The 17,090-nt window shown below is 40.1% G+C and overlaps 2 protein-coding genes across 6 annotated transcripts; one reads left to right on the forward strand and one right to left on the reverse strand.

Annotated features, from left to right (window-relative positions):
• Positions 1-1,862: 1,862 nt before the first annotated feature.
• LOC111266244 (uncharacterized) lies at positions 1,863-14,721 on the forward strand. Of its 5 annotated transcripts, XR_002683975.2 has the most exons (6): positions 1,863-6,065; positions 7,553-7,667; positions 8,675-8,804; positions 11,773-11,831; positions 13,815-13,938; positions 14,262-14,721. XR_002683975.2 is itself a non-coding variant. In XM_022843573.2 (5 exons), the coding sequence occupies exons 1-5, from the start codon at positions 5,788-5,790 to the stop codon at positions 14,332-14,334; spliced, it is 675 nt and encodes a 224-aa protein (XP_022699308.1). In that variant the 5' UTR covers positions 5,128-5,787; the 3' UTR covers positions 14,335-14,721. The 5 variants fall into 5 exon arrangements, 4 of the variants coding, with proteins under 4 accessions (XP_022699308.1, XP_022699328.1, XP_022699319.1 ...); XM_022843573.2 differs by lacking the exon at positions 7,553-7,667 and having other exon boundaries at positions 5,128-6,076; XM_022843593.2 differs by lacking the exon at positions 7,553-7,667 and having other exon boundaries at positions 5,701-6,076; positions 8,662-8,804.
• Positions 8,960-10,165, reverse strand: RpL39 (ribosomal protein L39). The gene is made up of 3 exons (XM_086970843.1): positions 10,012-10,165; positions 9,434-9,537; positions 8,960-9,117 (listed from the first exon to the last, which is right to left on the reverse strand). The coding sequence occupies exons 1-3, from the start codon at positions 10,012-10,014 to the stop codon at positions 9,069-9,071; spliced, it is 156 nt and encodes a 51-aa protein (XP_086826969.1). The 5' UTR covers positions 10,015-10,165; the 3' UTR covers positions 8,960-9,068.
• Positions 14,722-17,090: the final 2,369 nt, after the last annotated feature.

Consider the following 17,090-nt stretch of genomic DNA (forward strand, 5'->3'; position numbering starts at 1 on the left):
CTGTAGGAAAAAAATTCCCAGTGTAAAAGAACAGCACAACCTTCTTTTGATGAAATTCTAGTTGGACCGTGAGCTCTGCTTTCTTTTCTAGAGCCCCCTCTTTTGATACCTGGTTTACGATTAGATACCACTTAACATCGCCGATGGCAATTCTGTGCAAAAATCGGTCGCGTAATGCTCGATGCACTATAATTTCCTATCCAGGTTCTTTCAGTTCTTACTAAAAGCGGTAACTAAGGATGCAAGTCGAAGTTGTTGTGGTGGGAAACGACGTCTTTTTTGTTTACCCTAATGACTTGTTGCAACCTGTTAGCCAGTTAGAAGTCATGATCACTCCTTTCTTTCAGTCCTACCGAACTCAAGCGACATCTTTTTTGGCACCGTTTTGGGATTCACCGCAGATTGTAGAGTACATTTTTATAAACACATTATCGTACGTGATTCACCTTCCATCACGCGTAATCAAGCGCTTTAAAACTGCCTCAAATTCATCGCGTTTCTGAAGATTTTCGCGAATTGGAAATACGATAGAGTAAATTATTTTGTGCTAGCTTGTGTGGTACCCCCAAGGATAGAGCTCGGTAGTGGATGGTTAGTGCCTCAACAATACAGCGGAATTTTGCAGATGAAAATACGATTTCGATGTAAAAGACGCTCCTTGTAGTGCTGGACATAAAGACGAAGGGTAGGTCAGAAACCTGCAAAACCTTGGCAGGTGCCCTACCATGATGCTTGCATGAGTATTTTGGCAGAGCTGATGTAAGGCATTGCCAAGCCAAGCACTACGATACCTGAAAGTCCTGATCCGCAGTCCGGTGCGGAGTTCTTGGAGGCTGGCTGCAGAATTTATCAACTAACCCCTGGCTAAAAAAACTACTTACACTGAATATTACGTGGTAGGAAGTGATGAACGTCTGCGGTTGTAATGTCTGAACTGTGAACAGACAATGAAGTAGTTTTTGTACAAATTAAGAGCCCGCTGTGCTTTCTCGAAAGCTAAAACTTCTTTCACTGCTCAAACGACCCCATGGGCCCTTCATGCTGTGCGGTGAAGATCTAAGCGGAGATGTTAGCCAAAAATTCAAAGGAGAGGCCTAAGCGGGTTCTACACTAGCCCGAAAAATAATACAAGATGGTCTGATTTTGATTGGAAATCTTTTTTTACAAAGCTTTCGACTTTGTCAGCTGCCTTTTTAAAGGGTCATTTTACGACTTGATGTAACGCTTTTTGATAAAATTATGGGCGCGTCCCCAAAAAAAGCCGTCCACTTTTCAAAAATCCATGGCTTTTTTGAGAATGTTAAAGTGTCGGCGAGGCAATCTCGTTTATAGTGCTTCTGAAGGAACTACAACATGACGTTAATTTGGCGAGACGCAATGCGACCGTTACGTGAACTGAGATCCTTCATAATAAAAACGTTTGAATCAGCAAAAAAGGTCACAGAAAGGGCAAAAGAGCTTTCCAGGCTGAAATCCTGGTTACATATGATTGGTAAATCATATAGGCGTTTCTGGCAAGAAACGCCTGCTGATTAGGAATCTGATATAAAACACTTCTGCGGGTGCGGTTTCTACGGATATTGAGAAAACTAAAGTTGTCAAGTTAGTTTGGGGTTAGTTAACCTACACAGAATGTTACTGACCAATGGTTTCCGCTAATATCAAGTACTAGCAAACTGTGTATGGTGCAAACTGCCTAACCAGTGGGCGTATCTATCCCGTGCTGACTCCGACGTCAGAAAATTAGTCACAGATCCTCTGAATGCATCGGTCAGGCGGTTACAACGAAGTGATGTTACCGCTGCAGATTTTTAGAGCATGTTTCTAGGGAATGCAATGCGGAGTGGCCTTGTTGCAATACTGTGATAAGCGGACCATCCTGCAAATTCCACATACTAAAATGAAGTGTACAGACCAGATGGCAGAGGGAGCCGGCAGACGGACAGGATTTCTTTTTCCTGCTTCGCTGCCTCGGTCAGGAGTCAACAAACCGTGCGCTCAACCTACCACAACAAAGCAGACGACGAGCTGCGATGGCTTCCAAACCGCTACAAACATAATATATAAGACAGGACAGTGAAAGCGGAACACCAGCGATTTCTCCGGCACGGAAGAAAGGCATTAACCTAACGAATAACAATTGTAACTGGACTTTTCACGATTTAACAAGCTGATTTCTTAACGAGATGAGCCAAACGTTGGCCTGCAAAATAATAGCTAGCAAGTCATCGCTGACACGGAGCCTAGTAACGGAATCTATGAAGGGCGAGGAAATCTAATACTCATCACTTAAGTTTTCAACCTCATTGGCCAGCGACCTCCTAGTTATGTATTATTATTAACTAAAAACTTAGTCAAGAATGAAAACTATAAGAAAAAGTAATTATGCCAAACATGTTGATATATATATATTTATCGCCACACTTAAGACCAGACAGATCTTTTATTCAAGCTTCGAAAACTTATTCAGCGAAGCCCACAAAAGGGCAGCGCCCCAGTCCGTACTGTTATTTATAGTTGAATAAACTAGCCTCCTATAATTTGAAGAAACTAATTTACTCATTGGTACTTGCTTGAATAATCTAGTTCCGACCCAGAATCCCATGCAACGGCCGCAGGTGACTGGTATAGGTATATCAACCCTCGACGCAGGTGCCTTCTATCACAACTACAATTGATCCAACTCATATCCCTCTCCTGTACGTCACCAAGAGCTAATAATGTTTGCGTCAACGGTAGAGATCTTCTCGTAAAAGGAAACTTAAAAGCCGTGCTATTTATTCACCACTGACGTTTGCTCCATGCACAGCTATTTGGTACATTAAATTGCGGCGACAGTCGACCATAGGGTTTACATACACGCATAGAGACTCAATATGAACCAGCGCTGAGAAAAAGGGCGCTGCAATATTTGCATTCGTGGGTTTCTAAGTAATATCACTTTAGCGTGGTAAATATAAGAGTACGTATCTTGGGTTCGCATGGTTACTCCAGGACAATATCCTAAATCTCGTTCTGCTTGATAAATAGTATTGTTCCAAAACAGCATTGGTAGCTATGAAAAAGTGCGCTTAATTCGGCGTTTGAGAGCGACCGGATACCTACCTATACAAACATAATTTTCGGGTAAAAACTGGTAAAACATTTTGGCCAGGAGTCCGTACCAATCACCGGCAGGTCTCGCAGACGTTTGCTTTTTTGCCAATGATACGAAACCGAAATGGGCGAGTTTCTGAAACTTCCGTTCCATTTATAGAATAACTAAATATATAACATAAACATGATAATTCAATGATTCATTACTCAATGGGATCTAGTTAGAAAAGGCGAAAATCAATAATACCTGTAAAGTAATGTCACGCGATTCTGTCCATTATTGTATAGGTAGATACAATTTGTACTCTGTACTCTAAAGGGAATATAGGAGAAAAACCGGAAGCAGCTATTGTTTGTGACATCAGACGGTACCGCCGGCTATCTGTCAACCATCACAACAGTGGCAATCGCAATCGAATATTCAAGAAGGTCCATTCTGGAGCCATCTAGCGGCTCCATGAGATTCTCCTTATTAAATCGTCGTATTGATTATGGCAGTTCTCAATTGCTATACAAATCATAACCTGGGTTGTACAGGATGAAGCATTCAGCTAGTTATGAAAAGCTTAGCCAAGAATGCGTTCTGCGTGTGATTTGAAGTCTCAGCCGTGCGTCACCGCCGGAGGCAGCGAATGGTGACCGACCATATTGATGCTAACCGGACCTCACTACCATTAGTTCACTTGCGAAACGTCCACGTCAGGTCCACTCAATGAGTCGTTTCTTAATTGGTGTACACAGTGCAGGGTCACTCGACACGAGTTACCATCGACATTGTGGCAAAATGTCAGGATGCTATCTACGATCCGTCCTGTCTACCCATATGGTAAATGTTGATCAGCGATCGATAGCGGAGAAGCCCGTACTACAGGCGCGACCGTGGATCGAAGCTCGATGTTTCGTACAGACTTTGACACAGTTGTAAAATCACTGAGTGGATTAGAAGAATCATATCACCAAGTCTAGCTATCCAAAGATAAGCCAACCAAGATGGCTTTCAGTCATAATTAAGGGCTCTGCGACAGGCTGCGGCGCCTAGTGTTTACGATGTCGTGGAAATGGTTGATACAAACGATGGCAGTTACAAGCTTGCTTTTGGAGCCATCCACGATGCGTTTGAGCTAAATGTCGGATGGCCCGTGTGCTACCCGGCAGACAACTGCAACATAGATACACTTGAAACTCGTGCACGTAAGCAGACATTTCGAGGCCCGTTTCGTCGTCGAGACTGCCGGCAAGGCGAATACGATACCTTTGCCCGTAGAAATCACGGACCCCTTTAAAGAATTTAATACTCAATCTCTTGCAACCAAGGGTATGTGACTCGGGTTTTAACGAACTTAAACATGCTTCTTCTGGTGTTCAACAATATTCAGACTGGAGGTCCACAGATAACATAAGCCGATACAACCAGTGCTGATAGATAAGCTGCAGATGCCGCTATCACCATAGTCGAATCGTTCGTAGAAGATCTACCAGCTGAAGTCACGTCAGGGTGACTGTTCGCGGGCGCTCGGCCGTGTAATGATCGCTATGCGTGACCCACAACGATTACGCCTCGGCACTAAATGGCTTTAGGATGCTGATGAATGAAGCACACTACACATCGTTTGTACTGTTCGAATGTAGCGCGCCGTTGTTTCCTTGCAGAAAAAAACCAGCCATCTTAAGCTCACGTTTAACTTGCGGTGGTCCGCTAGGGGAAAATCGATTTTGGGGATTAACTATTCCTGACGGTCGCAACTGCAATCGATGTGCAGGGTCCCAATCCCATAATGTATCTCCTTGACCGCATCTTCTGAATGACTAATGCCTGCCTATGCAGGTAGGTGATTAGAGCTACGACCCTCTTGGCCACCTTTTGACGCTTCACCTATACCATACATGCATTGCAAGCTTGATGACTGGCTGCCAGATCCGTTTCGATTGATCAGCTGAACTCTACGCGCATTCTCCCCAAACTTGGAAAGAATGATTGTACCGCTACCCGAACTTTGGTTTAAGACAATTTGATCACGAGGCCCTGCAGTGCTAAGACTTTATCTGTACATCACAAAGCGTTAAAGACCCTTATTGTCATCTTTAGACCGAACAGTCGACTATGTCTAACTCAGCTATAGTATGTCTCTCTCTAATCTCGAATCTGCCATAGTTGTCATCCTGTAAATTCAATGAAACATTGTAGTTCGCGTCGTTGATGTCGGGTGAATCCTCCAGTTGCTTGAAAGCCCGGAGTCACAGTTTCATCAGGAGGATTAAACTTTCCGCGTCGAAGGCTGCCAACCGTCTTTCCATTCATGCGTTGAATTGAGATCGGAAAAACTACTACGACATATGCTATCCACCAAACGGCTCTGGCTGAGCATCAATCAAAGGCGGCAGTGATGAAACAGTGAGTGAGGAGGGAACTGCGATCTGTTGTTGACCCGACCCGTACGATCCACTATGCCCCCTCGAAAGAACGCTCGCCGTCGGTTCCTTCTATTGCATGCTGGGTCGTCGTGACAGCCTAGTGTGTTAATATTTGGTTGCTCATTTTAGAGATGCGTTATGGTCTAGGTTCGAACACGGGCATAGACGTAATTCGTTTCATGCCAATGGCGATACCGGACGTGAAACTCGAAACAAAGGTCTAACAGCCAATAGCCGCCGTGCTCTTCGCAAGCGGGATCGTAATCATTTGCCCTTAGCATGTGTCTCGTTCAGCTCCTTCTCTTCATTAAAAGGACAAGGAAACGAATTCGTTATGATTTTATTGCTACAGCGACGTTAGATTTGGCCACGTCCTCCTCTGCCATAAACTCATTTCCTAGTCGGATGCTCTTTCTACGCAACATGCTGAACCTAATACCGTTGGATGACTCTTTTCTCGTCAGTGATATGGCTGTCAAAAAAGATCCAATTACAATTCTGTGGACTTTTGGCGATTATATGGTTGAGCTCTACAGGCATGGACTATTTCGTATACAGTACGTGAATGGTAGGGTAGTGACATAGTCACTAAATCGTTCACTCAACACAGAATCAATGAATCATTAAACTCACACAGTGACCAGGACATTCATACAACACAGCAACCCCCGCTTTGCAGTTTGTTTTCTTCAGAGTTATCGCAGCGCGGCATTTTTGGTGCCAGATTTTGCTTAATTGTCTGTCCTTTAAAGTCTTACGGCCCGCTTTCCGAACAAGTGTCACCCGTACTGGCTGATTTCAGGCATTTTCATTTAGCATTCTTTTCACTTTGTAATAAAATCTAGCGGGTTCACGCTGCAGACACGACTTAGACGATTTCCATAGATTTAAGTATCAGTATAAATCATTTCATCTATAGTCGATAGTAGCTCAGTGCAGCACAAAGCTTTTTAACCCAAAAACGAGAATTTGAGACTAAATATAACTCAAGCGCTTGAAAAGCTTCCCATTGCACCCTAGTAAGAGCAAGAACTAAAGCAAAAGGTGATGAATTTTCATCTCAAGCAGCCATTGTACATGATGGCTAAAAAATTATAAAATAGGGTAAACAAACTGGAAGTAGAACACTATTGCCCTAGGAAGCGAAGCACGTAAGCTAAAGATACGCAGTATTGAATAGTAGCAACACTTGCATGCTGACGGTGTCATACTCATGATGCTCCAGGCCTATCCCGTAAGGATATAACGACAAAGCAAGTAAAGCTGAGTAGTACCGTTGCCGCATTAAATTTTAAAAAGATTTTCTTTTAAGGTGATTGTTGACCACATGTTAAGATCGCATACAAAAATGAACTTTATCATTACGAATTCAAAGATTACCATCAATCAGTGTTTGTGCTGATGCACGCTACGTAATTGGCTGTAGAAAACATCGAACTAGGAAGTGACACAAATAGAGAGATTTCAGCTAAAGCCAACATCAGGGAAGCTTTTAAAGGCGGTTCTAAAATTAAATTCGGAAGCAAAAAAAAGAGAGCAGAGTCCAGTCAATCATCAGTACCATGGTGGTGGAATGACAATAAATTCTTTCAAATAGTGAGGTTTATCTTTCGCCCGCAAAAATATTCTCATATCCCGATGCATTTCGAAGAGACGACCTTCCTGAATTTATGGAAACGGGCTCAGCATTTCCGGCTGAGGAATAACGGTTTAAAATTGTTCATATTGGTATTATATTGGTATTTTTCGTGCTTACTCTGCGATGAACGAGTATATGAACGTGCTGGCTAAAAATGAGTTTTAGTGGGCAGATCACATAAGAATTACTAACATATAACTAATTACAGCTGATACAACAATAGACGACTATTTTTTTTTGATGAAATCGGTGTAATATCGATGAACACAATCGAAAACTGACGTATTTGGCTTCCGAAGTGCGAAAAAACTTATTCGATCATATATATCGTAAAGGATGTCTCTTTGGCGAATCGCGAAGCCATTGACCTAACCAACTTTGTATATTCAATTTGTCCTAATATAGGTGCTCCATGGCAAACATTAGCAGGCTACTCGTTCTTGAACTTTCATCGCAGCTAAGTATAAATCCTCAAGAAATCATATACAGGCATGTCGAAAGAAGTCTGAAATTTTCCGCGGTAAATTATACAGGACTTAGAAAGGCTAAAGTTTAGTTAACTACAGTAATCGTAAACCTATCCGGTTTCCTTATAACTTTGCTGATTTGAAACATTAATTTTTCAGCGTTATGATGAACGCAGCTTGTCGTCTAGATATAGCGGCCAGTTTCCGGGCCGATTTAGAATTCCAAGAATCATGTTAAAGACGGCATGGAGCAACGCAGATTATAATTTCCAAACAAATAGAACACAACGGCTAAATAAAAATAATTGAAGAGAGCACATTATTCATGTATAATGCGCTGTAAGATATTCATGTATATCTCTATACATAACAAACGCATAATTTCAAGTAACCTTTAAATAAAATGCAAATTTATATATTGCTACATCGCGTGCGCATAAAATACACATCTCGGCATTATCTCTACCTGGGGATATTTTAACGACACATTACTTTAAAAAATATTGATTTGATGTTTTTTTATCAGTGATCTTCATAGCGAGTACTAAGGGTTCAGCACCGTTTTTCTAAACTAGATCACCAAAGCATCTTCATCAAGCAATACTCAACACCATTGTTACCGTAACGCACCCATTATGTTTCTTAGCCCGTCACCGACTATGAGCGAATAGCTATACATTTTCAAGGAAAAAAATAGAAGAGCATAAATTGAGCCCACCAGAAGAGGCACAATTGCTTACCCTGTCTAACATCCGCTGACTGCGTGGATTATCTAGAATGATCGGTACCCGTTAATATTTTCCTCGCATGTACTTCTCTATACAATAAGAACAACTTGATCTTATATTATTTCCATTATAAAGATTAGGTGTTCACTTTAATGAACCGTTCCCCTCAACAATATTCACTTAACTAGAAAACGGAGCGTACGCCAATTGCCACAACATGTACTTTTTCTCTATGTAAAGTAGTCTCGGTTACCCTTCTGAATTTTGATAACCCTCTTGAATTTGATAACTAATATAGGCTTCAATGGTACTACTTGAGACATACTGCGCAGGTACGTTTGCTAAAGAAGGATTGGATGACCGGCAACAGCAACGCATTTTATTCAGGAAAACCAGTTTCGCACAAAAACCTGGAATTAATTCATCGCCGATACAGCGTCAACTGTATTACCGACTGTATACGTATGTATGACTAACAACTCATTAGTACGCTATTCAATATGGATTAGACTCTTAGGTTTATTTTCAAATTATTTTTCTTCTAGACAGGATCGTACCGTACCGAAATAATATATGCCCGCATTATGTTTCTTAGATCTAGTAAATAGAACACGGTCTTTCGAGAAACAAAGAGCTCATTTATTTTCCGCCGATATCACCGCCATCAAAGCTCGTTCGGGAGGGAAGATTCCTCAATAGTTCCTCGAACAATATTTGTCAAGTCTTTTAGAACTTGAGCTTGGTGCGGCGCCAATGACGCCTCTTGATGTTGTAGCTAAAATTTTCAAACACACAACGTACAACAATTATGACTATCGCTGTATAGAGTAACCTCGTGCAAACTATGCCTGGTTACGCTGGAGTATTGAAAACATTTATAGACTATGTTGACTATGAATAGAGCTACGCAATGCGATCATAATAATAAAAAAAAATAGCAGTTTTCGTTTATTTTACTTCTACTTATTTCGTTCGTGAAGCTACCGTACTCATCATACATATTAATAACAAAAACTGTAACCGTTCTTCCACATTATATTGAGCAACTATTTACGAAACACAATTGAAGGTTGCGGAAACCGTGAACTTACCGAATTCTGTTTCCAGTTCGCATGCGGGCCCATTGAGGAACAGGACGGTTCAACTTTTTCACCTTCGCTAATTTCTGCTTGATCCTAAATGTTTTATGCGATGCCTAGAACAGATACAACCTTATCAGAGTATTTTCAGAGGGGAGTCGTACGAGGATCGTCAACAAATTTCTCACACTTTTGAAGAATCAACTTTTATGACGTACCTTTAGTCTTAATTAGAAGGTTTTGTTTTCATTAAATAGCTTCGGTATGAGGCATACATGTCACAAGCTAACTTTCTGTGACCATCCGTACAGGCTTCTTAAAAACTTCGGAAGGAATTGAAACACCCGAAGTCTTACAGCCACGCAGAAGTCAAAATAATGAGAAACAATAGTTTCCCATTATTAGTTAGTTTTGTTTTCTGAACGCGTCATGTAATCTTTTTCAAGAGTACGAGACTAAACAAGCGTCTATTCATCGGTTTTTTGTTCCGAAGTTTGCTATCTCTGAAAAATTTGGGAACCGATAATGCATACCACTACCGTGAAATACCTTTCTCACACAATCACAAAAAAATTTTAAAGAAAACCCACCATTTTGTCGTATTTTCACTTCTCCGACCCGTACACGAGGTAGCCGAGTGAACCTACAACGATAAAAGAGGGCGGATGTAGAAACAGAAACAGCCAGGAAATCAAAACCGAACATGGCGTGTGGAGGGAAATTTAAATTACCTATTAAACTTCAAAATCATGTAATTTGGCGCTAACTTTGATGTATTTTGAGCAACTATTAAAGTTAGAACCTGAAACGTAGTCATCTACGACGTTCTCTTGTAATAGATAGTTAACCATGGTAAGATAATGTGCCATCTAGCATACTAGGCCTATTTGGCGGTATATTTAATTTATAGAATGGCGCGTATCATCGACATCAGAGATGCTCTACAAAAAAATGAGGGACCAGCTGTGTACGACTTGTAAAGCTCTTTTTAACTGACAGTGAAACTAACGAATGCTGAAGTGTCTATAACTTTTATAGACAAATAACATCTCGTGTAATCGATATCTTCTCTCAAATCCACTCAATGGTATTTTGAAGATGCCGAACGTTAGGTGAGTCAAGTACACCTGTAGTTTGCCAAGAAAGTGCATATATATATGTATATATATATATATATATTCGCATAATTATTTAAATTTGAAAAAACGGAAACACTTTTACTTGACATAAACCTCAACGACTATAGTAAGTAGATGTTCCGGCGGCTTCGTGTTTCCAATGAATTTTCCGGCTGACCTTTATTTTTATTTTTTTTCTTTGGTAATCAGACAATTTTAAAATATAGTTTAAAAGCAGCACAATAGACCAGTTCCTGAGTCATAATTGAGATCTTTATACTATCCAAGAAGTGGTACCAGGAAGAATGTCTGCCATGGATCTTTAAAGGCTCCGTGCACCTAAGCGTCTTTCGACTAGACAGCAAATGCAAGGAATTTTTATGCAGAAATTTGTTTTATCGTAAGCGTATTGCGAACATAGAAGCGTACGTTCACTTCAGAAGAGTCACTCGATCTAATGATAACAAAGCTCGGTGCATTGTCCGTTGCTGTTGAGTATGGTGGCCTATGGTGTGGACTGTACGGTAGACTTTCGGAGAAGTTTTTTTAGATACTTAAACATCGAAATAAATTTGTCACACGTGGGCTTTTAGTGCAAAGTCTTGGTCTCTAATATCATCTAAATGTATTGTTTTATGTTACATATTATCTAGTCTTTATATGAATATTAATTCAATCCTGAATTTCTTCATATAGAAGAAAAGGTGTTTGTTTGATTTTTTTTATTGGTGTTGAAAACAGTTGTGCATGTAATAAATACTTATTCATTTTAAACTGATGTTAGCTAGTTTTTGAGGTAAAACATTGTCAATAGCCGACTAAATTATAATGGCTGTATGCGTGTTTTATTGACACCATTGATTATGCGACCTAATACATCCCCACTTATTGGCGTGTCTTTTAATGCAACAATGACGCGAGCGGTAGAAGACGAGCTTACAAGTTCATAAGATGAGCGTGGGCTTCTGCGTCAATATTACGGGGTCATAACATAAAGCCGGCCATATTAGTTGGCTGATTGTTGTAGTCACTAGTTGATCACTCAAAGGGATATTAAAGGTGCGGTAAGGCAAACCTTCGGCATATCCACACAAGACGACCTTAAGACGGACAAGATGGTGGGAAGATTTGAACATTCAAGTTAACTCTATTCCACAAGCGAAAGGCTCCTCCTGCATAGTTGTACCCAACAGTAATGATTTCTAAATCACTATTAATTATATTTTATTTCAGAAATATTATACAGGAGCTTCAGCATCTCAGCAGCCAATCCCAAGATTATCAACTACAAGGTAAAATCTGGTGAAGATTATGCTTCTGCAAATTTCTGATACCTTGTCCTTTGAAGTTGGCCAGTTGAAGTAAATCAAATGAGGTCGATTAAAACGAAGGGTACCTTTAAATCAGCGGATTTCTCATATCACATTTTTTTTATGTTTAACTATTGAGGCAGATATATCCATTGAGTGTGTTGATGGCTTCACTGGCAATCGATACTTGACAGACTTTTTCTAATTTGGATCTGACGCAATATTTTGTCGAAATTGTACCGCTTCGAACTGTTACTGGCAAGCATACGTGCGACTAGCAAATATTTAATGCTTTTAACGGGCACAAGGAATTACCCCGAAGTAAACTTTTCAGATAGAACACCACAATTTTTAATTCAATGGCACAACATCCTATGCATAAGGAACGTTCAGTGTATAAGTGAGAAAATATTTTAAGATAATAAATAATGGAAAAGAAGGTTTAAACGGGGAAGCTTCATATATTTAAAGGCCCTTTTATCGGTAAGTCTATTTGAATCTGAATAGTTCGAGACGATGGGTCATCTTGTAGCCAAGAGAACCGTGATAAAATCTTGGACAAGGTTCAAGATGAAGATTTTTCCTAGCTTTATAAATGCCGAAAATCGCACTAGCAGCAAGGTTTGGTCCCAGTTGCGAGCAATATTTCCGGTAAATTTATTGATAATTATCATTCTGAAGAAAGGAAGACCTTCAGCCTGGCTCACAACCTCTTCATCAGCATCATTCTAATTATATCTAAAACTAGAGATTCAGCGTGGGCGAAAGAAGGTCGGTCGGTTTAGACGCATTAATAAAAGTACAGTTATATTTAAATTACGACTGTTCTGCGCTTACATGTTTATTGTCTGGTAGAGTATTGAGTGTTGGATATGTTTACTTTCGGTCAAGCACTATATGAAACGGTGAAGGTCGTTGGGGAATACGGGGAAACCTTCACATTATAATAATACCTTACTTAATTTGACGGGTTTCGGACATCAAGTAGGTATCAGGTGCAACATTAGATCTATGCAGTTCCGAAGTGAATTCGAAAATTTAACGATTACAAAACCGAATTTGTTATTGATAAAATTGCCATGTTTGTGTTGTTAGGATTATTAGAAATATTCAATTTAATTCTGCTTAGTAAGGAGAAAATAGTAATTGGGTTACAAGTAGCACATGATGGCCTGTCTCCATTGTTGCTTATGAGTACGTAGGCAACAGATGTTTAATACACATACTGGCAATCGACACCTCTAGTGAACATCTGCAGCAACTCAACAAGTAGACCCCCAAAAAAATACATTTGTCGCAGATAGAATTACGGTGTGTGAGAAAAACAAAATCCCTGATTTTAAGAATAAATATCCGTTAAAATCAAAGCAGGAGCACATACTAAGACGAAACTATTAGTAAAAATCAGCACAAAGCAACAACTTGTCGCTATCTTAAGCGAGCATATAGAAACGTTAAGCACTGAGAAGTACTAGTATTCCCTGTTGAAGATTTGATGAAATGTATTTTCTAAGGAAAGCCTTCACCACCAAACAGCTTTTTTCGGATATTTTTTTATAAATTTGAGCATACCCTTTAACGTAGGACGGAGTTGAACACGCACTCGTATATGAACCCAGCTTGTTCAAGTGAGAGGTTTGTCGTTTCCTGCCAATCTGTATTAACTGACCTATCTGGACGTTGCCCAGCTACACCTGCTGTGCGTTCTGCGTGTGAGTGTGATTCGAAAGTCTTCAAGTTTGAGATCGAGACTTAACATGTCGCCTATCCTTTTATTATCCTATTATCGGCCTTACACTAGGTCAACAAATTCGCTACGGCAGAATTAATATTATCTCGTGCCATTTATTATCTTGTGCACTTCTTCAACTAAGCGTAGTAGAAGATTGTATGTTTGACATTTTTAATGGTCATCATTAATTCGCTGTTAGTTTTGCTTGTGTGTTTCTTTTGATTATGTTGCAGACGTACAAAAATTGTTTGATGCTTTGAAAGATGCTTCTCAACAAAGAGTATCAGCGCCACCGAAGGTTGCTGATAGTACACTCCGCGAAAAACTATACGAAACAACCGAACGCGTCGACAATGCGTGAGTAATTATTATAAAATAGCAAAATGCAATAATTTGGATCTTATTGTAAATCAATAAATTCAAATATGCAAGATACGTCCTGTTTTAATGGCTATAGGGTCTCCTTTAAAAAGTTCCTTCGTTTCAAAAATAGAAGTAAACTTGAAGCAAGATACTATCTAGCATTTTGATCCACACTTAGGCCAGCTGGCCAACAATATAGAAATAGCGGCATTACATATATTTTCCTTAGGCTATCATTAATAAAAACCTTGTCAAGGTCGCTTTTATAGAAAGTAATTTAAATTAACTGTGCTGGTTTGATTTTTGTCTATCCTCAGAATATCGAAGTTACTTGCAAACCGCAAACACGTTGAAACGGAACTTAAGTTTCGACCTCAGTCTCACACTTAAGCGTTTCGAGTATCAACCGCTAAGTACGAATCAGCTCATTGTCAAGGACAGCATTTGAGATAACTGAATATATATGACTTCGTTGATTCTCAAATTATATCTAATAGTGCCGTTGAAAGAATTTAAATACGTACATCATTATCAGTAGTAGATAGGTGACTCGCTGTTAGACGCTAGAGTTCCACCAAACCGTTCTCATTTTTGTGATTATCTATAATTATAAGCGCTTCAAATATTTGTTTTCAACTACAACTATGTTGGTGTGTCCACAAGCTAACAGGAACTTAACACATAGATTGTTCTCAACAAGGTGGTAGCGTGTAAACACATGTGTATTTAAATATTTTTCCCAAGTATTATTTAAATAAACATGTGCCGTAAACGTTATTTGACCGATGATTAATTTTAGCTTTGTTTCGGTATATTACGATTCAAACATCCAGTGCGAACATTATGATGCGCAATATTTCACTTTAACCAGTAACCTTATCAGTACTTTGACAGATGTTTGTTTAAAAGCGTGCTTGATTAGTGAGTATCTTTATTCTGTACACTGCAGGAAGTGACACTATAGAGTATTTCAGAAGATTATATACGCAAACAGTAGATCTGATCATTATCTATGGTCTGAATTTATCGACTGTATGGTTGGCTGATTGGGAGTCGCATCCGGGAGAATGTGCAAGCGACGAGCTTAGAAGTAGGAGCGACTCGCCAGAAGTGCCAGAAAGCTTTAAGGATAAGCTGTGCAAACGCCTTTCCCCTTACCGGAGCGGTTCTTTTTACCACTGCTAGTCGATCGGGGAGACGTTTTTGTGTTGAATGAACGTTGATAGGTGAGCTAGGGCTCAAGTTCGAATTCAGCGTACTCTGGGCACGTCTGAAACGTTATAGAAACGAAGAAATCAGCTACGCCGAAATAGTTCTAACTATCCAAGACTACACAAACTCCCAAAAGTGCGCCCAGAAAAAGGGAGTGTCGAGTCACGGCAGGGATGCGAGGAAGCACATAGCGCGCTGCGTGCTTCCGTAGATGGGGATTTCAATTGTCAAGACAAAGGGTATGCTCACAGGTCCTGTGAGCAGGACGGTTGTGTTGGTATTACGAAGTTCGGAGGCCGTGGTGCAAATCAGCCAACCCGAATGTCCCTTACCACCGTGAGCTAATTCGTGGCGCATCAACCGATTAGTCTTCGATAGGCTGCGGTGGTACGGATGTTTCAGGGAAGATTTAAGCTAAGATTATAATTGAAGGTTTAAGCTTAACAGGGGTACCGTATGCCGGACCACTTCGAAATTACTGTGATCAGTTCTGTTAAAATAAAGCGGCGATCCAAACCATTCATACGTTATCAGCGGTGTACGTCAGCTGATGGTGTGCCATTTTCCGGACCGCGAAGAATGGGCTAGAACATATGAGTACCCTTGCTGCAGAAAGCCGGGAATGTATAGCTCTGCACATTGCGTTGATCAAAAGCGGGTCATTAAAGAGGAAAAAATTGAAATCAATCCTACTGGGTAGAGCGCACAGCTACAATCACGAGTACAGCCTCGACAGCAGGATATGTTGTCATAACTGACATATCCGTCACTAACTTCTACCAGAAAAGTAGTAAAGACCTATAAAGCTCTAATGCATAATGTGGTGAAATAAAGCAGACTAACTTATACTTTCATCACTTCAATAACTGCATTCGTAAGCACCTTTGGCCAAAAATAGGTTGCCTAATTTTTGCGCCACTCGATGATCGTGTAAGCCACATGGGAAATTTGAAAGCGATCAATGCAATATCAGGTCTTAGTAGATAACAATTTGTTAAGCAAATGAAGAAACGAGCCTGCGTAAGATATTATGTCAACCGCGCAGACGTTCTGAAACTATTGCAGAAACCAGAGACTGAGTGAAGCTTTTTCCAAAAAGGAATAGGAATAGGAATCCATCAAGGATGATGTCAATTCTGAAAGGCCTGCAACAGTGATTACGGATCACTAACGGGGAGGCTATCATAACTCGTGCCTGCCAATCGCCAGATCATCAGGAACTAGCAAAAGAGATCTCTCATTCGGCATATGTTAGGCCATTCTGAACTACCATTTAGAGATCAGAAGATCTACGACGAAGTTTTTGACCAAACAGTAAAACATTTACTGTGTTTCGCAACATTTCATCATCTAACGATACGCCAGCGTTTGAAAAACGCAATTAAAGCGGTTGAAAAAATATCAGGTTCAATGTTCCTACGATAGAATTGTCGTTAAGTATATATCATTACTGAAACAGGCAAACAGTAAGACGTATCGCAGGTTATGTGACCTTACGTTTAAGTTTTTCAATAACGATGAAACTATTTGAGAAGCCGGGTCAATGACAAAAAGCATCAGACTGTAGGAGCACAGAATATGTAATTATTCTACCGCACCAATAGAGATTGCCGTAGTTGAGCAATACAACAATGGGTAGAAAAATCATTTTATCCTTGAGCGAGGTCAATGAGTAAAAGGTTACGTTTTCACAGTATGCGTTTCTATGTGTATACGAAACGTGGCCTTGCTAAGACCTCAACGTCCGGTACAGTGTTTTATATGGTACTCCGCGAGAAATAAAAGTAATACCGTCGAGGATACAAAAAAGAGGTAAAAGTTCGTTACCTGTTATAGTCAAAGGCTTCTAATGCATGTGAAGGAAGCCAATTAGAATACTTTCCCATATGGGTACGCGTGATTTACACATCCTGCCTAAGATATATATGCTTTAT

This window comes from Varroa jacobsoni, unplaced genomic scaffold (assembly GCF_002532875.2).
Source record: "Varroa jacobsoni isolate VJ856 unplaced genomic scaffold, vjacob_1.0 scaffold_112, whole genome shotgun sequence".
In the NCBI taxonomy this organism is placed as follows: domain Eukaryota; kingdom Metazoa; phylum Arthropoda; class Arachnida; order Mesostigmata; family Varroidae; genus Varroa; species Varroa jacobsoni.